Below are 23,286 nucleotides of genomic sequence, written 5' to 3' on the forward strand. Positions count from 1 at the left end.
AACAGAGAAGTTGGGAAGCCATGCGTGCCGCCAGCCTCTTTTAATTAAGACGAAGAGAACTAACAAGACCACCACTTAGAGTTTTGTAAAATACACTGTGGGGGTTGCATTCCAAGCCTGACGAAAGTATAAGTGACGAGCCGAGCCTTAATGTATACCGAATCACTAAATGAACAGCCTAAAACTATCCTCATCGTTGTTGATTGTTTCCATTTATACTTGTGAAGACTGCCCTTCGATTTCAGCAGAACCAAACTTGACTTTCCAGCCGTCGCAGAGAGAGACGGCCACTGACGAGAAGATGATCACGACAGAAATTACCAAGAATTCCCGATTGGGCGTTACAACACTAGACGGCCAGATACCAACGTCCAATTCGGAGAGACTCGGTAGCAGAGGGAGAGAGACGGATGCTTGTGTGGGGTCCGAGGCTCGAAGGAGCGAAAATATCGCCAACCGTCCTTAGGGTTAGTGCGCGTCGTTTTTCACCGTGCGCGCGTGACCCCTGCGAGGGAGAAAGGGTTATAGTTAGTACTAAGTCTTTTTTCGATAGATGTAGGTACATGTTTAATGATATGTTTTGAGTGGTTCGATAGTGAGTGTATATAGAGTGGGTACGCATTGTCTTTTGTGTAAGGTTAATATGAGTAATTTGAGAGCTTGAGAGTAAAACAGTTTTACATTAGACTTAATATCCAGTTTTAGACCTATTCTGTTCATTTCTTTAGTTAATTTTTTTTCAACTTTTCGCATTTAAGGCCATTTGAATTTTCAACTACGATAAGGACATCGTCTCTATATAGTCCTATGTTTTTGTTATCTGTTGTTTTTGTGAGATTATATAGAATGAGGCCGTCAGCTAGGTTGGTTGCTTCTGTTTAATCCAGAGTCCCATTGAGAGGTCAAATGATCCGTCTTATTTCATTGGGTCTCTTGGCTGATTAATACTATTTTCCCAGATTTTGGATAATCTCCATTTCGTATTGTTGTAGGGCAGAGATTAGTGAGGAAAAGTCTAATACCTCGTCAAACAGTTCTTTTGATATTGAAGGATATTAGTTTTAGATATCGAACTGGGTGAATGCGGCCTTCTTTTTGGTTTGGATATTATTGAACCATCTAATGGTGTCATTGGTGTAAATCTATTGGTTTAGTTCATATTTGGTATTAATTTGTAAATTAATTATTCCTAGTATTCTTTTGCTTATTCTTCCTATTACTGGCTTCGTGGGGTTTATAAGTTTCGTTTAAGGTCTTTTTTCAAAGTTAGATTTATGGTCCTTAAGTAAAACGTATGCCTCCTTATTCGATAGTGTTCATACTCTGTTGCTAATTTTATGTGTATCAGTGATATTTTTGCTATCTAAGTTGATGTCCTTGACTAGGTCTGTATATGGTGTTTTATAGTTTTCGATAATGTTTTCTTTAAGTAGTTTTAGGTACTTTTGTTTGCGGAGTTTGTAGAAGTGTTGCATCTTATAAGCTTACCTCCCTCTCTTTTTACTTTACCATAGTCTGTTCATCTCCCCCTCTCTATATCCATATATCTCCACCCACGCATACCTCAATCTGCTAGCCCCCACACACAATACAATCTAATGTATTTTAACCTTCAAAACTGAAATATTGTCGATACCCGTCTCCCTCCCCCTTATTATCTCCTACCCCCTCTTTTTTCTCGTATTTCTTCTAAAACACTTCTATCAAATACTAAGAACCATTTCAGCCAGGTCTGACGAGGATGTTGGATCGCACACATGGTCCAGCATCAGAAATATATGCAACCCAACGGATAAAACGGTAATACAAAAATAAAACACATATTTGCTCTTCAATAGTATTGAGTTCTCTCTTCAGGTTTTTACTAATTACTAGTTTTACCAAACATATATATATATACATATGTATATATATATGTATATATATATATATATATATATAAACGTAGTGCTGCGGCGAAAATATCGTTCCACACTATATATATATATATATATATATATATATATATATATGTACATTTCCTGATAGAATGGGTGGATATCCTCCTAATGCTTTTCCCAGATAGTCAGCCAATATTAACCTTAAGCTTAAGCTTAATATTGACCAGTTTCAACGTTGTTTAACATCGATGCTATAACCAGATTTAGTGTATCAAAGTCAGTATGTCCATCGTATTCTAAAGAATCAAGGAAGAATATTATTTATCAATTATAAATAAATTAAATGTAGTGAGACTATACTACTAAAGCAACATATACATATATATATATATATGTGTGTGTGTGTATATATATATATACTTGCAGACCTCATAGCATTAATTATTATATTATATTGCACCCAATATATAGTAAAGATTTAAAAGGTTAGAATAAAAAAGATACGTGCGCAACCGTTGAGTACGAAAACTAAAACGATTACCTTACGATTTAATTTTTTTCATTCGCCGTAAATGCCTTAGCTATGAAAACGTGTTTACTGCAAGACTAAAAATTAAAACATGAACTAATAGCTATTACGTTTCTCATTCATATTCGTAATGCCGTCGTTCGACATTCACCAACTCTATTTCTTTAACTTTAACAAAGTAGCACCGATTTTCCCCGGCTAAGACCGCACAATAAAGTTTCGCATTTCAAATACCCAGAATAAATTTCGTGTCTGTGGACCTGAAACTGAGAGAGAAGTTTAGCAGGCATTTTTTTAAAACAAATATATATATATATATATATATATATATATATATATATATATATATATATATATATATATATATAGATATATTGTCGGGATTATTTCATCAACAAGAAGGGGGTGTAAGAAAAGACAGTAAGGGCTCCCAACGAAATGGTGACGTTGCTTACAAGCAGTCTTTTCTTTCCTTGCAAAGGTAACAATTAACAGGTAAGGATCGAACAACAGTAACGAGGTAATCAGTCTAAGAAGCACCAACCGACTAGCAAGCTAGGTAACTAGGTTCTTAACTAATCACTAACCCGTAGTGCGACAACTCCTTTTATACATACTAACTCTCAGTGGCGAGAATTCCAACGTGATTTCCAACAAGATTAGAATGTCTATTTAACTTAGTAAGAAATAGACACCCAGTTTCTCAGTAACGGAAAACAGCAGTTCATATATATATATATATATATATATATATATATATATATATATATATATATATATATATATATATATATATATATACCTGTGATGTTTGGTTATTCTAAGGAAAACCTTTAAGGTTGCATATATGAGACACTTGGAGCGATCAAAGGAGATGTGACAAGTCAATTGACATGCTCAGCAAGAGGATTCCCATAAGCCCTTTCACAAGTTGTTCGAACGGTACAACAAGTACGCTGCACCGGAAGAGAATAGTTAGAAAAGGACTATAGTTTCATGTGTGTACTATTAGTCAATATTCGCAGAGGAAAAAAATCTGGAAATTTATTGAAGGTATCTCGTATCGTGTAATGTACTTTTCACCAGAAGCCTTCATACAACACTTATCAAGGATTTGGATATCCGAAGTGCTAACGTCGTAGCACGCCCTGATGTATCCACGTCATGGTATATGTTTTCATAGATAAACGTTAACAATTCACTGTCTTGCTTGTTGGATATAAAGATATAACGCTTTTACAATGTAGTGAACTAGCGCTTTTTTGATTAGCAACCGAAAGATTTTAGCGAGTATGTACAGAGGATTGAGGGAGCGAAATTTATGTGGGTTTTATCGAGGCCTTCTTATATTCAAATGCCCAACTATCAGGGAAGCAAGATCTGACAAGGGATTTGTTGAAACATTTGCTGAGAATAGAGACTAGCTTAGTCTGGCCTTATTATATTAGTGTAGCAAGTATGTGATTACGCGCATACGCCTAGGAAGTGTCTATGATTTATAATATCATGAGCCGGCAATTGTGTGATTTCCAAATCTATAATTGTTGAGTTTGTCCTCAAAGAGCGATTAGGGAGAGAGTTAAACGTGGAGTGTAAGGTTCAACATTCTTTATTGCAGTGCAATCAGCATCATGAATGTTTCATATGTTCTTTGGAATTGGCTGTTCTCTGTTCCACTTTATAAATTTAAGCTCGTTTGACTAATAAGTCAAATGAGCTAAACGAGTTAAACGAGCAGTGCATTCGTGGTCTTAATCAATGTTCTGTTTTGCTACCACATTGTAATAATCCTTTCTATCCAGGAGTGTCCCTCAAATAACTGCAGTTTTGTGGAGGTCTTTTGTTTTTAACTCTTTTCCCTACACCGCTAATTTTTCTCTTTTTGATACTAACACCAAGGAATATTTGCCTTTGCGATAATATTCTACGAATATTTACTGAAGGTATTTCCACTAAGAATATCTAAGCAAGAACAAGAACATATGTAATCGTGGGCGTTTTCTTTGACACTGCAAATGAATTTCGGTCAGCAGATAAAATGAATTCCGCTAACGTTAAATGCGAACATAAGACGCAGGGCATCGAATGGAATGATTCTTTGTCAATGAGAAAATTATTAAAAACCTCTCCTCAACGGTGTCAACCTTCATCTTTAGCAAGCTTCCCTATAAGATTCACAGTTTGACTTTAGGCTTCTTACGATAACCACATTATAAGATATTTATTGGAATTAAGGATCCGAAAATGAGTGACGGTTTGCAAAATACAGGCTGATCAAAAAGATGTGGAAACGTAAAATTTACGTGGCGATGAATGCAGCATGACACTGTATTGAAATGCCTATGGGTGACATTGAATTTACCTCGAGACCTCAGATTGTACATATAAATCAATTAAATGGGCATGTTCTTATATACTAGGATTAAGTGTATAATCTTAAACATACGCCACTTTGATATATATATATATATATTTCATGTCTATGACAATTAGTTTTACATTTAAAATATTTTCAACATAAAATGAATAGAAATGTGCGTATTTAAATGCGAAATTATCACCGAAGATTTCTGTCTCTATACTCTAAATTTACAACAAAACGGGGTTGTTTTATATATATATATATATATATATATATATATATATATATATATATATATATGTGCATGTGTGTATGTGGGTGTGTTTATATGTGTGTGTGTGTGATGAGCATAATGGAAAAAGTATTCCGAGGAAATAAAGAATTAATAAAAGAACCAACCAAGTTATGTGTTCATTTTAAGAGTTCAATCTTAGAGGAAGTCTCGCAATATAGAGAAAATATTGATGAACACATACTTTGTTTGATCTCTTTTCAATTCTAGATTCATATGTGTGTGTGCGCTTATATGTGTATGCCCCTGAGCCAATCCCTACTAAGAGTAAATGCATTACTAGTTTCGAATCTCACCAGGTTTACTTGTAGTATAACGACGATTAAGTTGTTTATATACAATTATATTTAAAAACTATATATGTCACCCCCTCCATCATGACCGAGAAAAAAAAGAAAATCTTAGTTAGCATTTAAGTACAATGTTTTTTTATTGCAATGTAACAATACATGAATTAGATTCATTTACTGCTAGCGGTGGTGAAATAAGTCAATTCACTACAGGAACCAAATTCTAGAATCTTTCGTTCGCGCTAGCCACGCTGATTTGTCATATAACGATTAAACGAGTTCTTGCAAATATACATGCATATATATGCCTGAGTGCGTGTATGTGTGCGGGTTTATGTCTGTTTATTTATGCTTCCATGGCTCTTTATAATAAGCGGTCAACTTCGGTTTAAGGCAATATTTCGAGCGCTGAGGTTTTAAGTTATATGACTTATCTTACTGAATATGTCGCATAATTGAATAATTATCTTTAAATTCTCTTCGGTCCAATGGTAACTAACATGTAAAATAAAGAATTGCGAAGCATAAATCACGTTGATCTGCCGCAAGTATCGTAACAAACATTGAAGATTTCGCAAGCACTAAATAATATATTGATTTTGTCTAATTATAAACTCTAGGTTTCATAAGTAAAATAATAAATATATAAATATTACAAACTGACGTGTAGTATACAAATATATATATATATATATATATATACATGTATATGCATATTAATATATATATATATGTGTATCTGACGTGTAGTATACAAATATATATATATATACATGTATATGCATATTAATATATATATATGTGTATCTACACGTACATATATATAAATTATATATAGAGAGTATTCTACTGTATATTCAGTATGTTACTATATATATATATGCATACATACACATATATACATATATACACATATATATATATGTATATATACACGTATATATATATATCTAAATATGTATGCATACAGTATTTTACTGTATATATATATATAGAGAGAGAGAGAGAGAGCGAGAGAGATAGATAGATAGATAGATAGATATATCGTCTGTGTGTGTCTGGTGTGTCTGGTCAAAAATAATTATAGAAAAGTTTTAATTTTAATAGGGACGGTATAATAAAATTGTGGGTTCAGCGTAAAAGTGAAATTGTTTGTGTGCACCTGTGTGGATATATTTCCCTACCAAATAACTCTGAAAATGTTCAGTCTATAAACTCAAGATTTGAGATAAGGGATATTGCGATTTTGGAAAATCTTAGTAGAACCACGGAATGCGGCATTAATCCGGTTCGTAAATAGTGGGATGACTGTATAGCGGGGTCAAAGGAAAAGTTTCTACATAACTTAGTAAGAATTATTAAGAACATACTGTGCAGCATACAATACATATATAAATAATAAAATTACATTATAAATAACAGCGTAAAGCGGGCAGATACCACAAGCAAATATCGTAACCTGTGCCTCTTTATCCCAGACCTCCGCATCCCAGGGTTTTACTTTATATATATATATATATATATATATATATATATATATATATATATATATATAGAGAGAGAGAGAGAGAGAGAGAGAAGGAAAGCAAAGGATATGAAGAGAGAGATAAAGACAAAGAAGTATAATTTTAAAAAGATAATAATTATTAAACATAAATAATAAATATAAATATTTGTTTTTATATATTTTTAATATATTTTTTAAATATAATGTTTTTAATGTAATTTATATTATTTAAATATAATGTTTTTAATGTAATGTATCTTTTTTTAAATATAATTTATATTTTTTTAATATAATTTATATATATATATGTATATATATATATATATATATACATATATATATATATATAATTCTTTCATTTATATAGTTTTTGTTTATTCTCCCTGGTAAAGTGAGATAATGAAATAAACTTTGGCCAAATATTAACCATTGAATAATAGATCCTTTATACTCCCATCTAAGATTGAAACGAACGGCAGCTACTCTTATTAGATACGATGAACCATTTCTTTCGAAACTATAGGCGAGATAAATGGATTGCAACTTTGTAAGGCTATCTGAGCTGACATTTTTGTTTATCTGTTTTTCGTTGCGTCAAGAAAATCTGTTAGAAAAGAACGCCCGCTTTATTTTACATGGTTTCTTCCAAATATCTCATACGCTCCCAGTCTACTAGCACAACTGCTGTTTTTATTGATATAACTTTGCTAAGTTACTCTGCATAATGATTGCATTTCTTTTTTCACAACAAACAGACCAATGTTGTAGTCAGTGTTCATTTCGCTGATTAAACTCAAAGTTGATTTTATTCGCAAAGCTTGCTACGTTTATGCGGAAATGTGTAGAAACGCCATTCCCTCTGCTAGCAGGTTTCACGTCTATACCTTTCAAAGAAAGTGAATATTTAGGCATTTTAAACAATTGGCTTATGTTGAAAATTATTCAAAATTTATTAATCAATACGCTTACCCGAGATACAAACTGTCTCGGATTCAATACATTTCTTGTTAAATTCTTCAGAATGTGACTTTTTGTTATATTGAAGATTTTTTTTCTAATTATTTATGAACTGGGATTATATTGTTGATGTAAATATTTTAATGCTACATGTATTCATATGCTTAAGCAACAAAATGGCATTTAGAACGTTGGATTATCTTCGATATAGACATGAAAGACAAATTATGATAATTTATTCCGCATTGCGATTGGATTGCTTTACATAAATACATCAGTGATTTGGGATACATCTACCAGTAATTTACACAAAATGGCTCCGCTAAATGGAAAATGCACGGATCGGGTACTCGAAGATGGACGGTAAGGAGAAAACATTATGAATTTTACACAAAAAGAAATATACGCGTATTATTATCATTTGATTATTGTAAAACTTCTTCTTCCTCTTCTTCTTCTTCTTATTATTATTATTATCATTATCATGTATACATGAATGCATGTATTATATGTAAATACTAGTATTAATTTTCATTCACATATATATGCAAAAACAAAATAAAAACTATGATTGCAAATATCAGCACAGGATTTGTATATATTAATATATGCGTTTATGTAAGTATGTGCATATCTGCATATATATATATATATACACGCGCATATATATATATATATATATATATATATATATATATATATATATATATATATATATAATTTTTCAGAACGTGTGGGATTATATAATTATTTTCACCACCGTAGAAGCTCACAAGCCCTTGTAAGCTGTGGGAATAATATTATATGTGTGTGTGTGTGTGTGTGTGTGTGTGTGTGTGTGTGTGTGTGTGTGCTATAAAACATTAGCAACAAAATTACCGTACAGTAAAAAATATAAATGTATTTAATCAAATAGCATTGTGAACAACACCATGACGCGGGACACATACGGTAACCGGGGGTCCGAAAAACAGCTTATTCAATATCGTAACCTGAAAACTCGTGTCCCAGGACAACCGTATCAAGGGCTGCTTATATTTATGTATTTATTTATTTATGTGTGTGTCTTTCTGTATTTTTGTGGGTGTCTTTTTGTGTTTATTCTGTAAATAATTGGATAATATAAACATCTCTTTATATAACTTACGGGTAGGAGGATGTTAATATTTTCTATTCGATACATATTGCGATTTTTGTTTAAATTCACGATTCAGATACTATTATCGATTCTGATTCCGATTCTCAAATCTCCTTATCACTAAGCATGTTAATTACAATTGTTTCAAAGGTGAGGTAGACAAGCCATTCTCTTTCATTATAAACTCTAGGTATTTATCTCCTCAACAAATATTTGCTGTGTTATGTGTATCGATTCTATTGCAATATTTGTTATGTCATTGTGAAAAATCTATTTTATAATTTTACCTTATTTCATTATTTTCTCATATTTATTTCTTATTTCTCACGGTGCTATTTTTACCTTTTTATATTATTTTACTTTGTAAGTTTTAGCTATTCTGGTAGTTGTTACTAAGCAAATATCCACTATTTCATCATTAATTCCAGCAATATAAAATATAGTTTTAAATAAAAAATAAAAAATAATAAATAATAATGATAAAAATAAGCGTTTCGAGGATTAGCAATGTATCTTAATATTTTGACCCCGATACAAATACCTGCCAATGTTCAGATTTGTTTTTTCCAATTTTAATTTATCGACTAAACCCTTATAAACATGTATATGTTTATATACACAAATGGACTTTTCTGGCATGGTAAAAATTTAGTCTGTGCCCTCTTCTAATTTCCCTATTGATATTATCATACATACACATAATATTAAATACTGATAGCCGGTGGTATACAAAGAGTTACTTGTGTTTGATTGCCGAAGGAACTCTAAATGTATAATCAAAATCGGCTGATTAAATTTCCTATAGTTCATTTGCAATGAGTATATGCATATTCTTCTACTGGGCTATATTCATAAGGTTAGACATTTTTACAGTACGCATTTAAACAGGAAATATATAGGCAAAATAGTACGTCAAAATGTAATGGTATCAGTGCTACATTGTAATGTATATGTGGATAATATAGAAACGCTTATTATAAACCTACCATTACTACTCAACTTATTCCCTTTATGTGTAAAATAATGTGCATTTAGTATTTATGTTTAATTAATGTAAGTATGATATATTGTTCTGCTTGTTCTCTATAATATATATATGCGTGTGTGTGTGTGTGTGTGTGTGTATGTGTGTGTGTGTGTGTGTGTGTGTGTGTGTGTGTGTGCATACCTATGATGAGAATAATGGAAATAGCATTCCGACAAAATAGAGAAATAAAAAGTGACACACCGAGGTGTGTGTTCATCAACGTTTCGTCTTTGTTTCGAGACTTCACAGGAAGTCTAAAAATAAACGGGAAACATTGATGAACACATAACTCTGTTCATTCTTTTTTTTATTTCTTTAAATATATACGGTGCGTGAAACAATTGCTTTCAAAGTCAGATCGACGAAAGTAGGAATGGACTTTATGAATAACATGCGCACCGTTGCTAGTCAGCGGTTATAAGCCGGGCATTTGCAATAATGCTGGAAATGTTTAGAGATATTTTTCAGATCGGTTTCCTTTTTCTTTACCGAAAGGCATCCAGTCTTTTAATGGTGTGCTTTTTAGCGATCAACCTATTTAAACTCCCATACACTTGTGCTGTCTTTGGATAGGGCCCCTCACTCTGCAAGAGCGCCTATAAATCCACATAAAATCATGTTAAGCATTTGTTTGAGAAGTCGTCAAATCGTTCATTATGAACCGCTACCAAGGTGTCAAAAAGTTACTGGCAACCTATAATTGCATCAATTGAAACGTATGCAACAAACATTGCACCAGTAACAGAAAGCATTTTGAGTCGTAAAAAATCTTTCCTTCTTCATGGCAACGCTAGGTCGCCTGCTCTGCACGTGATAAGTGATACTGTACGGCGAGTTAATGTAAAACAGTGCCATCAACCTTATTAAACTTCCCTTGCGACATGCGATTATTTCCTCATCCAATCGCTGGATAATCACTTTCGTGGGAAATACTTCACCAATGACGCGGGCTTATGCCAAGCATTCGTAGACTTTTTTGCGTCTACAATCCATGAGTTTTATAGCAAAGGTATCAAACATTTGAAGATACGTTGGCGTAATGTGCACTACGCCGATGCTCATTACTTTGCAGACCATAAATAAGACCCCCATACTCTAAAGAGTTTGCTTTTTACATTTAAAAAGTACATAACGTTTTGGTCATCTTTTATTTATGTCATATCCTTTTATTTTCACCTCTCTACTCTCCAAATTCAATTATCGCCATCAACATTTAAAAAAAAAACTTGCATAAACTATATGAACACAAGCACTTGAACTATGCATCTTTATCAGTGTAGCATGGTTTTGCGGTTGTTGTTTCTTGGTAATATCTGTATTTCTCTGAGTCAATCACTTTATATTATCCCTGGTATAGAATATATGGGTATTGGCTGGTTATTAATGGAGATTAAAGCCGTGCCCACTATTTTTGAACACACAAACAAATACACACAAAAGCACAGAAACACACGCACACACACGCATATATATATATATATATATATATATATATATATATATATATATATATATATATGCGTGTGTTTGTCTGTGTGTGTTTAAGCTGATCATGCTTGCTACTTCTCACTTTGCAAGTTACAGTACTTGAAATATCTGAAATGGTCATTAAAAAAAGTTCCATGTTATTACATACGTGTATGTACAAAGCAAACCTGTCTGTATTAGTATATGATCATTAATAGTTCGGTAATTTCGAAACAAATTAATTTTATTTCAGAAATTGTAGCCGTAAAAGTCTAAAACAATAAATCTATTTTCCTTTTCATTTGCGACTTAAAACAAGATAGAAACTTGTTGAAAAGAATTCGCTTATCTTAAATGAGTAACTTTCGAACACAAATGTTACATATTCGTGCAGAAAATAAAACATTATTGTCGTACATAATTATGGCTTGTATGACAATTAAAACAATCATTACACAAAAATAAAGTTATAATGAAAATTCTGAAAAGGGATAGGATGAATTTCCATATGTTTCCACTCAATTCTGGCTCCAAAGCATGAGCTAAAAATATCAAGGGTTTTTCTAAGGATGTTGGTGGTAGGTACATTAGCAGAGGTCTGAAGGCCGCCTAAAACATTCAGGATTCATAGTTTTGTCAATTGTCGTTGCAAACGATTCAACTACGACCAGAATTATTTGTGTTTTAACCCTGTTTATAGGCCTTATCTCCAAGACAAATGGAGCATAATTGCTCCACTTCACGTTCTCCTTTTTTCTCACCTTCCTTTCCCAGGATACTAAGAAGTCTACAATTTGCCAGTTTTTTGAGACATTTTAAATGACTGAATAAATCCGGGCGATTATATTCCAATTGCTTGGTCGTTATGATACTTTATCCAACCATACCTCTACATTGCCATCCTCATTTTCTGTCACTTCACCGGAGTCCCATGCGATCATGGCTTTTGCGTAACTCTCTCAAGGCCAATCTGCTACACCCTGCTGCAAAGTGCGCAATTGACTCTGAGGCCTTACCACAAATCCGGCATTCTGCAGCACCTTCCTTTTCTAGAACACCTCTTTTGAACAGTTTTGTTCTTAATGCCTGCCAATCCCCCCTGCCTACATCCACCAATATCTTCAGAATTTCGAGCAGTTGTACGATGACGATAGGAACTACCCTGCTGACCAGTTGGACACCTGCCTTCGCAAGATGTTCAAGCCAGATTCACTTCGTTATATTCAATATTTTGATAGGACGTTCTCCTATAAATAACGTTAGTAGATTTTTGGTTACACCACCAGCGATAATAATAATAATAATAATAATAATAATAATAATAATAATAATAATAATAATAATAATAAAGTGGCAAGTCGTTTTCTCTAAAAATTATTAAAATAAATTTAACTTTTCGACTGATATATTATATATATATAGACCTAACCTAAAACTAAAGTCAATTCTACTGAGAACCACTGTAAAAAGAATAATAAAGCATACGTTTGATTCTCCCTAAAACAAAACAGGGGCCTGAATAGAAATGTTACCTCTATCCTAACCGTAATCACTAACTTGATGTAATTTTATCAAAGTAACATTCTATGGCAAAAACTGTGCAACAAATTCTACCCTTTTCGATATGTCTGCCTACCCAAATATTTCCTCCTGTGACTGTAAACATGCTCTAAGACATACACATATCTGTGTGCGATATGGGTAACCTTATCTAAGAGCTTGATTCCAGTACAGAAACTACTCGCAACTGCTTTCCAACGATAGTGCTCCAAAATCTTAAACCGGAACTAGTTCCCATATTTACAAACCTTTTTAAACGTTGCCTTAAAGAGAAATGACTATAGTTGTAATTCAGTGCTCAAATAGGAATTTTGGCGCACAGGATTGGGGTTATTTAGTTAAGGCTGATGTTTTCTTAGTCATTGTCAAGTTCCAAAGCTTCAAGCAAGGAAATCCGAGTGAATCAGTGTGAGGAATTAGAAGCCAACCACACAGATTAAAGTAAATGAGCTTTGATGTATGTTCCAAAAGAAATAAAATAGTTAGAAATGAGACAAAGCTTAAATTAGTAGAACAAGCTGGAGAACGAAAGGAGCAGGACACATTTGGACGTAGAGTCGTCGAGGTAAAATGGGACCTCGGTTTACGGCATGAGGGTCGCAAGATGAATGAGCTGATATGGATCATAGCATGCACTACCCTACACCGAAAAAGACTATGCCAGGGGGGATCAGAGAGATTGTGATCTAAATAAAACAATTATGAAGATCGTTGGAAAAGGGCCGACTAAAGAAGTTTTCTATGGTGTCTGAACTTTCTTAACCAAATGGTTGTGCGGGTATAGAAAAAAGTGTACTAGACTTAAAAAGGCGTACATTATTTAAAAATAGGAAATATAGGATGTTACATTAAAGGGGTGTTACCTTTCCATGTAAATAAGAAGATTACTTGAGTGAAAATGAGATTAGAATGAGCCTAGAATCGAACTCTGTAGGCAAAGTTAAGAAATGGAATATGAGAAATTTACTATATTGTAAAATCTCTATTAGAATAGTTAAATATTGTTTATATCGGAAAAAAAGAGTTGATTGTCCATCCTTTAGAAATCTAAATATTAAATATATCTGGAAAAGAACGATCAATGAACATTGAAAATATATTGTTAATATATATACATACATATATATATATATATATATATATATATATATATATATATATATATATATATATAAGTGTGTGTGTTCTCACAAAATTCTATGGAAACATATTATTTTGTGTATCCACATTTTGTATTGTATTCAACTGTGGTCAATGCGTGGGTATAGTAAGGTACTAATTTATTAGAATATATAGAAATAAGCTACATAGAATTTTCCAATTATTCTTACGTAATATCACCCAAGCAAACATGCCTAATATCATTGGTGCATGGGGATTATATATTTTGACAGCTGTTTAGTTTTGTTAGATAATCTATCAGAATGATGTCTATTCTCGTCTATGAGATTAAATATATCTATGTCCGTGTGTGTCTGTGTGTATGTCTATATATGTATATCTCCTTACAAAACTACTCTATCAATTTTCGCCTACAGTGTTGAGATTTAACATAACGGGTATTGAGATTTAGTAAAATCTTTTTTATCGGATTTCACCCAGAAATTTGACTGTCTAGGGGTCAAAATTCAACGAGTTTACTTTGAAAACTCTACAAAACTCCTCCGCCCATTTTAGGTCTAAACGCTTAATATTTTAGATGTAGGTTACTTCGACATTGATCTAACTTTATAATTTGAATCGAGCCAAAAACAATATATTGTAAAGGATTAAAATTGGGTCCAGATTTAAAAAAAAATGACCTCTGCATCCTTTTACAAATTACTCAGCCAATGTTTGATCTAAATATTTGAAATCTTACATAAAGTGTATACAGTCATAGAACAAGCTTTTTAATCGTGGTTTGCTGAAAATGTGGCTGCCAATGGGTCAAAGTAAAAATATTTGACATTTGAGGTCTCTAACAAACTATTCAGTCAATTTTGAGCCTAAACATTTGAAATTTTACATAAACAGTGTTCAGACATGTAACAATCTTTTAAATCAGTTTTGGGCAGAAAATGTGGCTGCAAAGAGGTCAAAGTTGAAGTAGCTGACCTTTGCAGACTCTACCAAACTTCTTGGCCAATTTTTGGTCTTAACACTTGAAGTTTAAGATGTAAATTACTTGGATATGAGTGAAACGTTTTAATATATATATATATATATATATATATATATATATATATATATGCACATAAAATTATAAAAAGTATAAAGAGCTTAACAAATCCAACCTGAGCTGCTAGTAATAGATAATTGTCGTGCTTTACGCAGGGAAAGGTTTGTCATACATGTACATTCTATTATGTTATTCTAATATCTATAGTGTGTGAACATGTTAAATAAGCTCATCTTATCTCGTGGGGGTTTAAATACTAAAAAATATTTCAATAACAATTTTATATTATTATTTCTCATAAGTGATCTTAAATTATTTTACTGAACTCAATTTTGTCTGACACAGCTGTACACTATTTAACTTTATTAGGGCTTAACACATTTTGGTGTTTTTCTAATTTTATATATAAAATTCATCATTAAGGACTAAACCAAACAGCTCTGCAAAATATACAAAGATAATTGATTGTGGTATTATTTTTCACAACTATATCGTGTTGCTGATATATTTAAATTTCAGCAAGGACTAGCTCAAATCTGTTTTATTTAATTGTAATATAATTTAATAATGCTTTATACAAATATGTGTGTGATTATGATACCCAACAGATACACAAACACACACATATTTACATATATATATATATATAATATATATATATATATATATATATATATATATGTATATCGTTAAAAGTGAAAGTGTCTCTATGTGGGTGTCTGTTTGTGTACATTTCCCTACACAATAAATATGTCATATTCAGTTTACAGACTCAAAGATTGATATACAGGGTAATGAGATTTGGGAAAATCTTTGTAATCAAAGTTCAAGGATTTGGCCTTAGAAAACTCTACCAAACTCACCCGCCAATTTTTGGTCTAAAGACTTGAAATTTTAAGTGGTCATAATAGGTGTCAAATTACAAAAAAAAGTCACCAAATTACTCAGTAAATGTTTGCTATAAAAATTTGAAACTTTACATAAAGGGCATTCAGAGATAGGGCAAGCTTTTTAATATGTTTGAGTGGAAAATTTGCACAACCAATATATAAATGCATGTATTATGTTTGCATGTCTGCCTAAAACTTTTGACAGTAGCGACGAATTTTCACCATATCAGTATCGTTTTGAAGCTCGACACTTCAGACGACAAATACCGAAAAATCTGCTAAAAAATCACTTACTTACTCTCAATTGGGCACTTTACAGGGAAGGCTCACTTTTTTAACCGATATTTTCGAAAGTCATTCCCTCTTTTCGATTGTCTAGCCTAAATTTAAACCTACGTCAGTTCCGGTTTGTTGGTGGTCGCAACAGCAAAGACGTCAGGTTTTTCCCTCGTTCTTCTTCTTTCGCGGTACGGGTGCAAGACTTCCTTCCTACTACAACTTTTTTTCTCAAGACACACCTCCAAACACCCGGTCAACGCTGGGCTCCCATACTAGCACACACACACACACACACATATATATATATATATATATATATATATATATATATATATATATATATATATATATATATATATATATAAAACCAGTACACCGCCCGGCGTTGCCACGTTGTAAAATACACATAAATATATTTTAAATAATGCAAATGTCTTATTTATAATAAACAGAAAAATGAAGTAACAACAACAGAAAAAACCTGGAACATATGTCTTCGAAAATTATGTTTTCTATACAGCTATACAGTTAACTTCTTATAGGTAAAAAATACTCGAGCTGACGCCGAAACCCAAACCTAAAGGCAGTGAGTCAAGAACAATAACCATTAAACCAGCATGGCATGATTTTCAAATCAACTTGTACTGAACATAAGAAAACTGTCATGTTTATGATCTCGCATGCGTAGTCGTGAAACTGTTTATAACACCACTCTTTCACGAAAAACACCCGTCTAGCTGAAACAACTGTCAATAATTTTCCCCACTCTTTATCTGTGTCTAAATCAAAACTTAGATTCCATAAACAAAACTTCTTTCTTAGAACTGCACGCCCGTGGAACTCTATTCCGTCTGCCTGTTTCCTACCTGACTACAAATTGGATGCCTTCAGCACCAGCATACACACATTCCTGATAAACCACCCCCTTTAGTCATCCAATTGATCAAATCTCCATTACTAACGATTACTACGATATTATCCCATTGCTTGCTGTACATGCAATAACACTCATCCTTGTGTGGCCCTGGCCCTTGATAAGTGGTGACTCCCATGTAATAAAAAAAATAAAATGACATCACTCCACGTTACTATCGTTCTATTCTTTCCACTTAGGTACTTTTTTTCAGAATGAAAATAGATTAAAAAGTTTTCCATCTGTCTGAATACTTTATCTACGAAAGTCCATTCTGTAAATTCAGAATTCGTTGAGTACATTGGGTGTGAATTGTTCCTTCACACACATTCTAACTTTTATAGATATATAGATATACTAGCATTTCAGCCCGGCGTTGCCCGGGTGTTTGGAGGTATATGTTGAGCACAAAAAAAAATACCAGTCAATTTTTTTAGCTTTGACTCCTATTATGACCCCTGAACATTTAGTGTTTTGACCGCAAATCAAGTATTTAAGTTAGATCCATGTCCAAGGAACCCTATCTTAAATTATAAGTGTGTAAACCCAAAATTGTCGGAGAGGTTCGGTAGAGTTCTCAAAGTTCAAATCCTTGAAATTTGACCCCTTGACAACCAAATTTCTGGCCAAAAACGGACTACAAAGATTTCCGCAAATGGCATGACTTTGTATGTCAAATTTCAGTCCGTAGACTGAAAATTGACAGAGTTATTTCGTAGGGAAATGTGCACAAACAGACACATACACACACAGACACACATACCCATACAGAGACGCTTTCACTTTTACAGATATATAGAATTTCTTAGAAAATTATGTGCGACAAACAGAACCGATATGTTATACGCTAATGATTATGCTTTTTGTTTGAAATAAACATGCTATTTACTGTGTATACAAAAAGTAAAATTTAAATTCTTAATCTTTATATGTTATTATAGTTATATAGTCGTACACATAATACCTATGTACATATGTTGGCGTTAAATTATATAATATCCATTCAGGCAATTCGGCATCAAGTTCGAGTAAGACAAAAAAAATATGGAATCTCAGTAGAAACAACTCACCGAAATAAAGAAATTATCGAGACTTACTATGCCTTCGTGACATTTATTCGCATTATTTCTTTGTTCTAAGCTCACTACGTCATTTGCAATTATGGCAGGGATTGGCTGCCGTGCTATTACCTACAACGAATCGTCACACCAAGAAAAGGATAGGCTCTAAGTTGAATAACTTCGGTGATCGTAAGAGACACATTCTCTCAACATGATTATGCCGGTACAAAAGAGTAAGAAAGATTTACAATTGTGTAGTGTTTATAAAGTGTAGTGATTAATTTATAAAAAAATTAATATATATGTTAGAAATAAATATTGCTAAGTATAGCATATGTGCTTTATCGATTCAAGAAATTATTTCCGTGAGGCAATTACTATATTTATTCTATTCAGTGTTACTGTTATTCTTATATTCTGAGATTATCTGTTGCCAAGGTCGCTGGAAAGATGATGGGATCGTTCTACCGCCCCAGAAGATATCTCACTACTGATGCAATTCTCTATCTATATAAAAGCCAAGTACGTCCAAGGATGGAATACTGCTGCCATATCTGGGCAGGAGCTGCTAAAAACAGCCTACCCTGCCTTGACAGAGTACAAAATAGACTTCGTGGCTTAGTGGGGGATGTCCTTTTCTCTTTCCTGCAACCTCTCTCCAACATCCTTTTTTATCGTTATTTCCATGGCAGGTGCTCGTATGAACTCCAATGTCTGGTTCTCCCTTGACCAATCTTTTACAAAAAACACCCGTCTAGCTGAATCCACTGCGAAAATGTTTCCCCACTCCTTATCTGTGCCTAAATCAAAACGTGGATTCCATGAACAAAGCTTCTTTCTTAGAACTGCACGCCTGTGGAACTCTGTTCTTTCTGCCTGCTTCTCACCTGACTACAACCTGGATGTCTTCAAGTCCAACGTAAACAAATTTCTAATGAACCGCTCCCTTAAGTAAACACTTCAATAAATTTCCACACTAACGTACTGCACTTGCAATAACCCTTATCCCTGTGTCGCTTCCAGGCATGGATACGTGGTGACCACCGTGTAAAAAAAATAGTATCTACAAAGAAAACATAACGGTTGAAGATAACAAAATGTTTTCTTCACCTTGAATAATCTGTTATCAATTACTGACCAGTGGGACAGTGTGGTGTGCAGAGAGGTAATTATTGGTTAATCTGTTTTCAAAAATCGATTACTCAACGAATATGTTAATTGCACAAAGCTTCCCCTGATACTTATATATACATACACACACAAACACACATATATATATATATATATATATATATATGTATATATGTGTGTGTATCATGTGATGACGATAATAATGGAAATAATATTCAAACAAAATAGAGAAACAAAACGTGTCATGTGTTCGTCAAAGTTTCGTCTTTATTTCCTCCATCCTAAGTCTCGAAATAAAGACGAAACGTTCATGAACATATAACTCGCTTTTTTCCATTTTATTTCTCTCCCCCTCTATCTCTATTTATATACACACACACACCCGCCCCCATATATATATATATATATATATATATATATATATATATATATATATATATATATATATATATATATATATATATATATATATATATATTGTGTGTGGGGAACATCAATAAATGTTGTTTTTGTTCAGTGTTTACAGTTACGGGTATTTTTGAAAGTCAGTTTAATTCATACAATTTTGTCTAATTACGAGGGTCATTCATGAGGTCACTTTGTTTAAGTGAGGGACTTTAATGTTCCTATTTACAGTGCCTCCCCACGGGACAGAGTACGACATCAGGGTCGTTTTTTTTAATGTGAAGAATGTTTTAAATTCAGAACAAATTAATTATGGAGATCGCAAGCTTGTTTGCCATTATTACTGAACAAATATGTTTACCACCTAAAAGTTTCATCTCTCTGTTGCATATATTGGCGGTCTGAGACTATGGGGAAGTAACTTATGTCATTGAAAGGCTTTCAAAGCAGAGATGCGTCATTAAATTCCTGTCAAATATGCTTCGAAGATAGTGGTGACTATAAAGTAAAATAAGTTCGGCAATACAAACAGACATTCGTTTTAATGGTATCACTCCTTCCTTCGTTGATCTTTACCTTTTTTAGTAAAACACAAGAGGCTTTACTTTTGGAAGGAACCTAGTATGGCTAAGCGCGGTCCCGACGCCCATGGACCCGTACAGTTCATTATCGGCAAAAATGCCTTTAGTATATAGTACATTTTGATAATAAATTCTCGAGCACGCAAGATAGATCGTTCTAATCATACCGCTGTCGTCCTCATAGTTCTTCAACCTTTTGAGTTTAAGTAGAAGGCTTTACTTAACTTTACTTTACTTAGGATGTACAGCCATCGTGCATCGCTGGAAAAAATGCATGATGATAACATTGAATATGAAGAATAAATTCTTGAGCACACAAAATCGATCATTTAAATTCTACCATTTTCCGTTACCGTTTCCGTAGTTCTTCAACATTTAAAGTTAAAAAATAGGAGATTTTTCTTTTAAAGTGAATCTCGTAAATTGTTTATGAATGGTGTCGAGAGAATGTGTTTTAACACTGAAAGGGCTATAATCATTCCACTGTGGAATGATGTAGTCAGTATTTGAATGACGTCATGAAGTCCATGAGGAGAAAATTGCCTTATTTTTGTCTTTTTTATGCATTCATTTCCTCCTTTTGTCCCTTTTACTGTCACCAGGTATATTGCCGTCAATCTACAAACAAACACTGCTTTCTTCAGCATCCAGTCAGCCAACCTAGACAAACTCTTGGACGCTGTTCTATTTTACGAGTCTTTTTACTGCTGCAAAAAAAAACGTCATTTTACAGCCGATTGCATACGGAAAGACGCCATTAGGTGATTGGCTCAAGAAAGACACTATAGATAAAAAGAGTAAGCACCTGTATACAGATCAACTTAAAAATGCTTAACCCCCTTTCTTTACATGGAGGTCACCACTTATCAAGGGGCAAGGGCCACTCGAGGATAAGGGTTATTGTGTGTACAGTAATCAATGGGATAGTGTAGTAATAGTATTGGAGAATGTCATTACTTATGGGAGCGGTTCATCAGGAATTTGTTTGTGTTGGACTTGAAGACATCCAAGTTGAAGTCGGAAGATAAACAGGCAAGCGGGACAAAATTCCATAGGCGTGCAGTTCTAAGAAAGAAACTTTGTTCATGGAATCTACGTTTTGATTTAGGCACAGATAAGGAGTGGGGAAAATATTTGACAGTGGTTTCAGCTTTACTAACAAACACGACTAAAGTAGACGCTGACGGATCAGATTGTACTCGGGTGAATGCCGATTATGAGAGATGTATAAGCTGGTTCTTTTCAGAAACGCAACACAAAATAAAACGCATTACAAAATTTATAAATACTAAAGTCTGTTTGACAGGATGGCGCGATTATTACTCTAGTCTGAGATTAAGGTGGTAGTAATCTTCCTCAAGATTTTAATACTTTTCGCACTTTGTTATTAGAAAGCTGATCAGTGGTTTACTTCTTCATTATTTTTAATATCTATATTTTTATCCTGATTCCTTTTTTCTCTTATTTTTCATTTTCTTCTGCTTACGTTTATTTTTTCTTTATTTTCTGTTAGTCTCACATTCTTTTTTAATAATATATTGTTTTTATTTTTTCTGGGCTTTTCAGTTTGTTTTTCTGTTTTTTTTTTTTTTCGTTTTGATGTAATTCTGTTTACATTTTATAATCACTCTAAAGATTTATTAACTAAAAGATATATACACCACGTAAGCAGATAGAAGTTTACGTGAATAAGATTTGTATTTTGCAAAATGCTACTAAATTTACAATGATGCGCCGTTTATATAGACTGTTTCTCCGTTGAATTAAATTCACATTATTACTACTCCTATTGTTTCTCCATCTCTTTCCCAACTATCTATATATTAATAAGTAGCGTGGGTGTAATTTATTCTGTGTGTAAGGCTTACATTCGAGTGACTGCCCTTTAATTGTTATGGGCTTCCATTTCTTGTAATAAATAATTTTACCAAAATTCTTCATGAGTTTTAATTTCGGTGCCGATTCTAGATCATAGCACTCCAGTAGAATACATCTTATAAATAATCTTATCATAAGTGTTGGTTTTGGTTTGGAGTATAGATGAAGGAACAGAAGTTATATATATATATATATATATATATATATATATATATATATAATGTTTTTTATTTGTACCCAAGACATATAGCTATATTTTTTTTTATTTTAAAATCGCAATTTTATAATATATAAAGATGGATAGAAGCATAACTCTTTAATAATATATAGAGAATCAAAAAGAAATAAATATTAGATTTCAGCGTATTTTACGACTAGGTAACGCCAGTCTCCTTGCTAGTTGAGTGAGTGCCCCTTATGATATTTCCAAAGGTCCTGCTCGTTTTAATTCAAACAATAATACTAAGATATGATTATACATTGAAAAACTAATTAACAGCTATTACTGTTTTAATATTGTTTTACAAGACATGAACAAAATTCATGTCTACCGGTAATTAACATTTTATTATAAAAGTTCGTTTTAAAATCAACCGGATTTATCGGATCGCAATCTTTCTTCGTTGTACTTGTGTCATTGAATTTGCTGCGTCTCTTTTCTACACTCTTTCCTGGGCAAAAGTGATTAATGATCACCGAACAGAAGTAAAACAAAAAGAAAACGTCTTTTTTTTTTTATTCTTACTTGTCTAAACCAGCAACTCACAACTTCTCTTGTTTATTGATTTCTGCTTCATTATACAATGACAATGTCAACGGACTTTATCTTCATCTCACATATTGTTTTCGCCAAGATAAATTAGCATCGCTCAAGTGTTCTAGCTGCTTTTATATTTATTTTTAAATACATTCTAAAAGAACGCATTCACTTATCGTAAATAACGCTAATAGCATAAACATACTGACCTTCTTTCACAA

At 32.9% G+C, this 23,286-nt stretch overlaps 1 protein-coding gene across 2 annotated transcripts in view; it reads left to right on the forward strand.

The window, feature by feature from the left end:
• Window positions 1-23,286, forward strand: part of LOC145284535 (QRFP-like peptide receptor) — an 829,491-nt gene that overhangs the window by 377,164 nt on the left and 429,041 nt on the right. The window contains exon 1 of one of the 2 annotated variants that reach the window (XM_080133431.1): window positions 7,396-8,180. The exons of the other annotated variant lie outside the window; for it this stretch is intronic. Coding sequence (XP_079989557.1) covers window positions 8,131-8,180 — 50 coding nt within the window. The 5' untranslated portion in view covers window positions 7,396-8,130. Of the gene's footprint in view, window positions 1-7,395; window positions 8,181-23,286 lie in introns of those variants that run through there. 2 annotated transcript variants of the gene reach the window in all.

Source organism: Euprymna scolopes, chromosome 9 (genome assembly GCF_053919585.1).
Source record: "Euprymna scolopes isolate OS-2025 chromosome 9, ASM5391958v1, whole genome shotgun sequence".
Lineage (NCBI taxonomy): Eukaryota > Metazoa > Mollusca > Cephalopoda > Sepiida > Sepiolidae > Euprymna > Euprymna scolopes.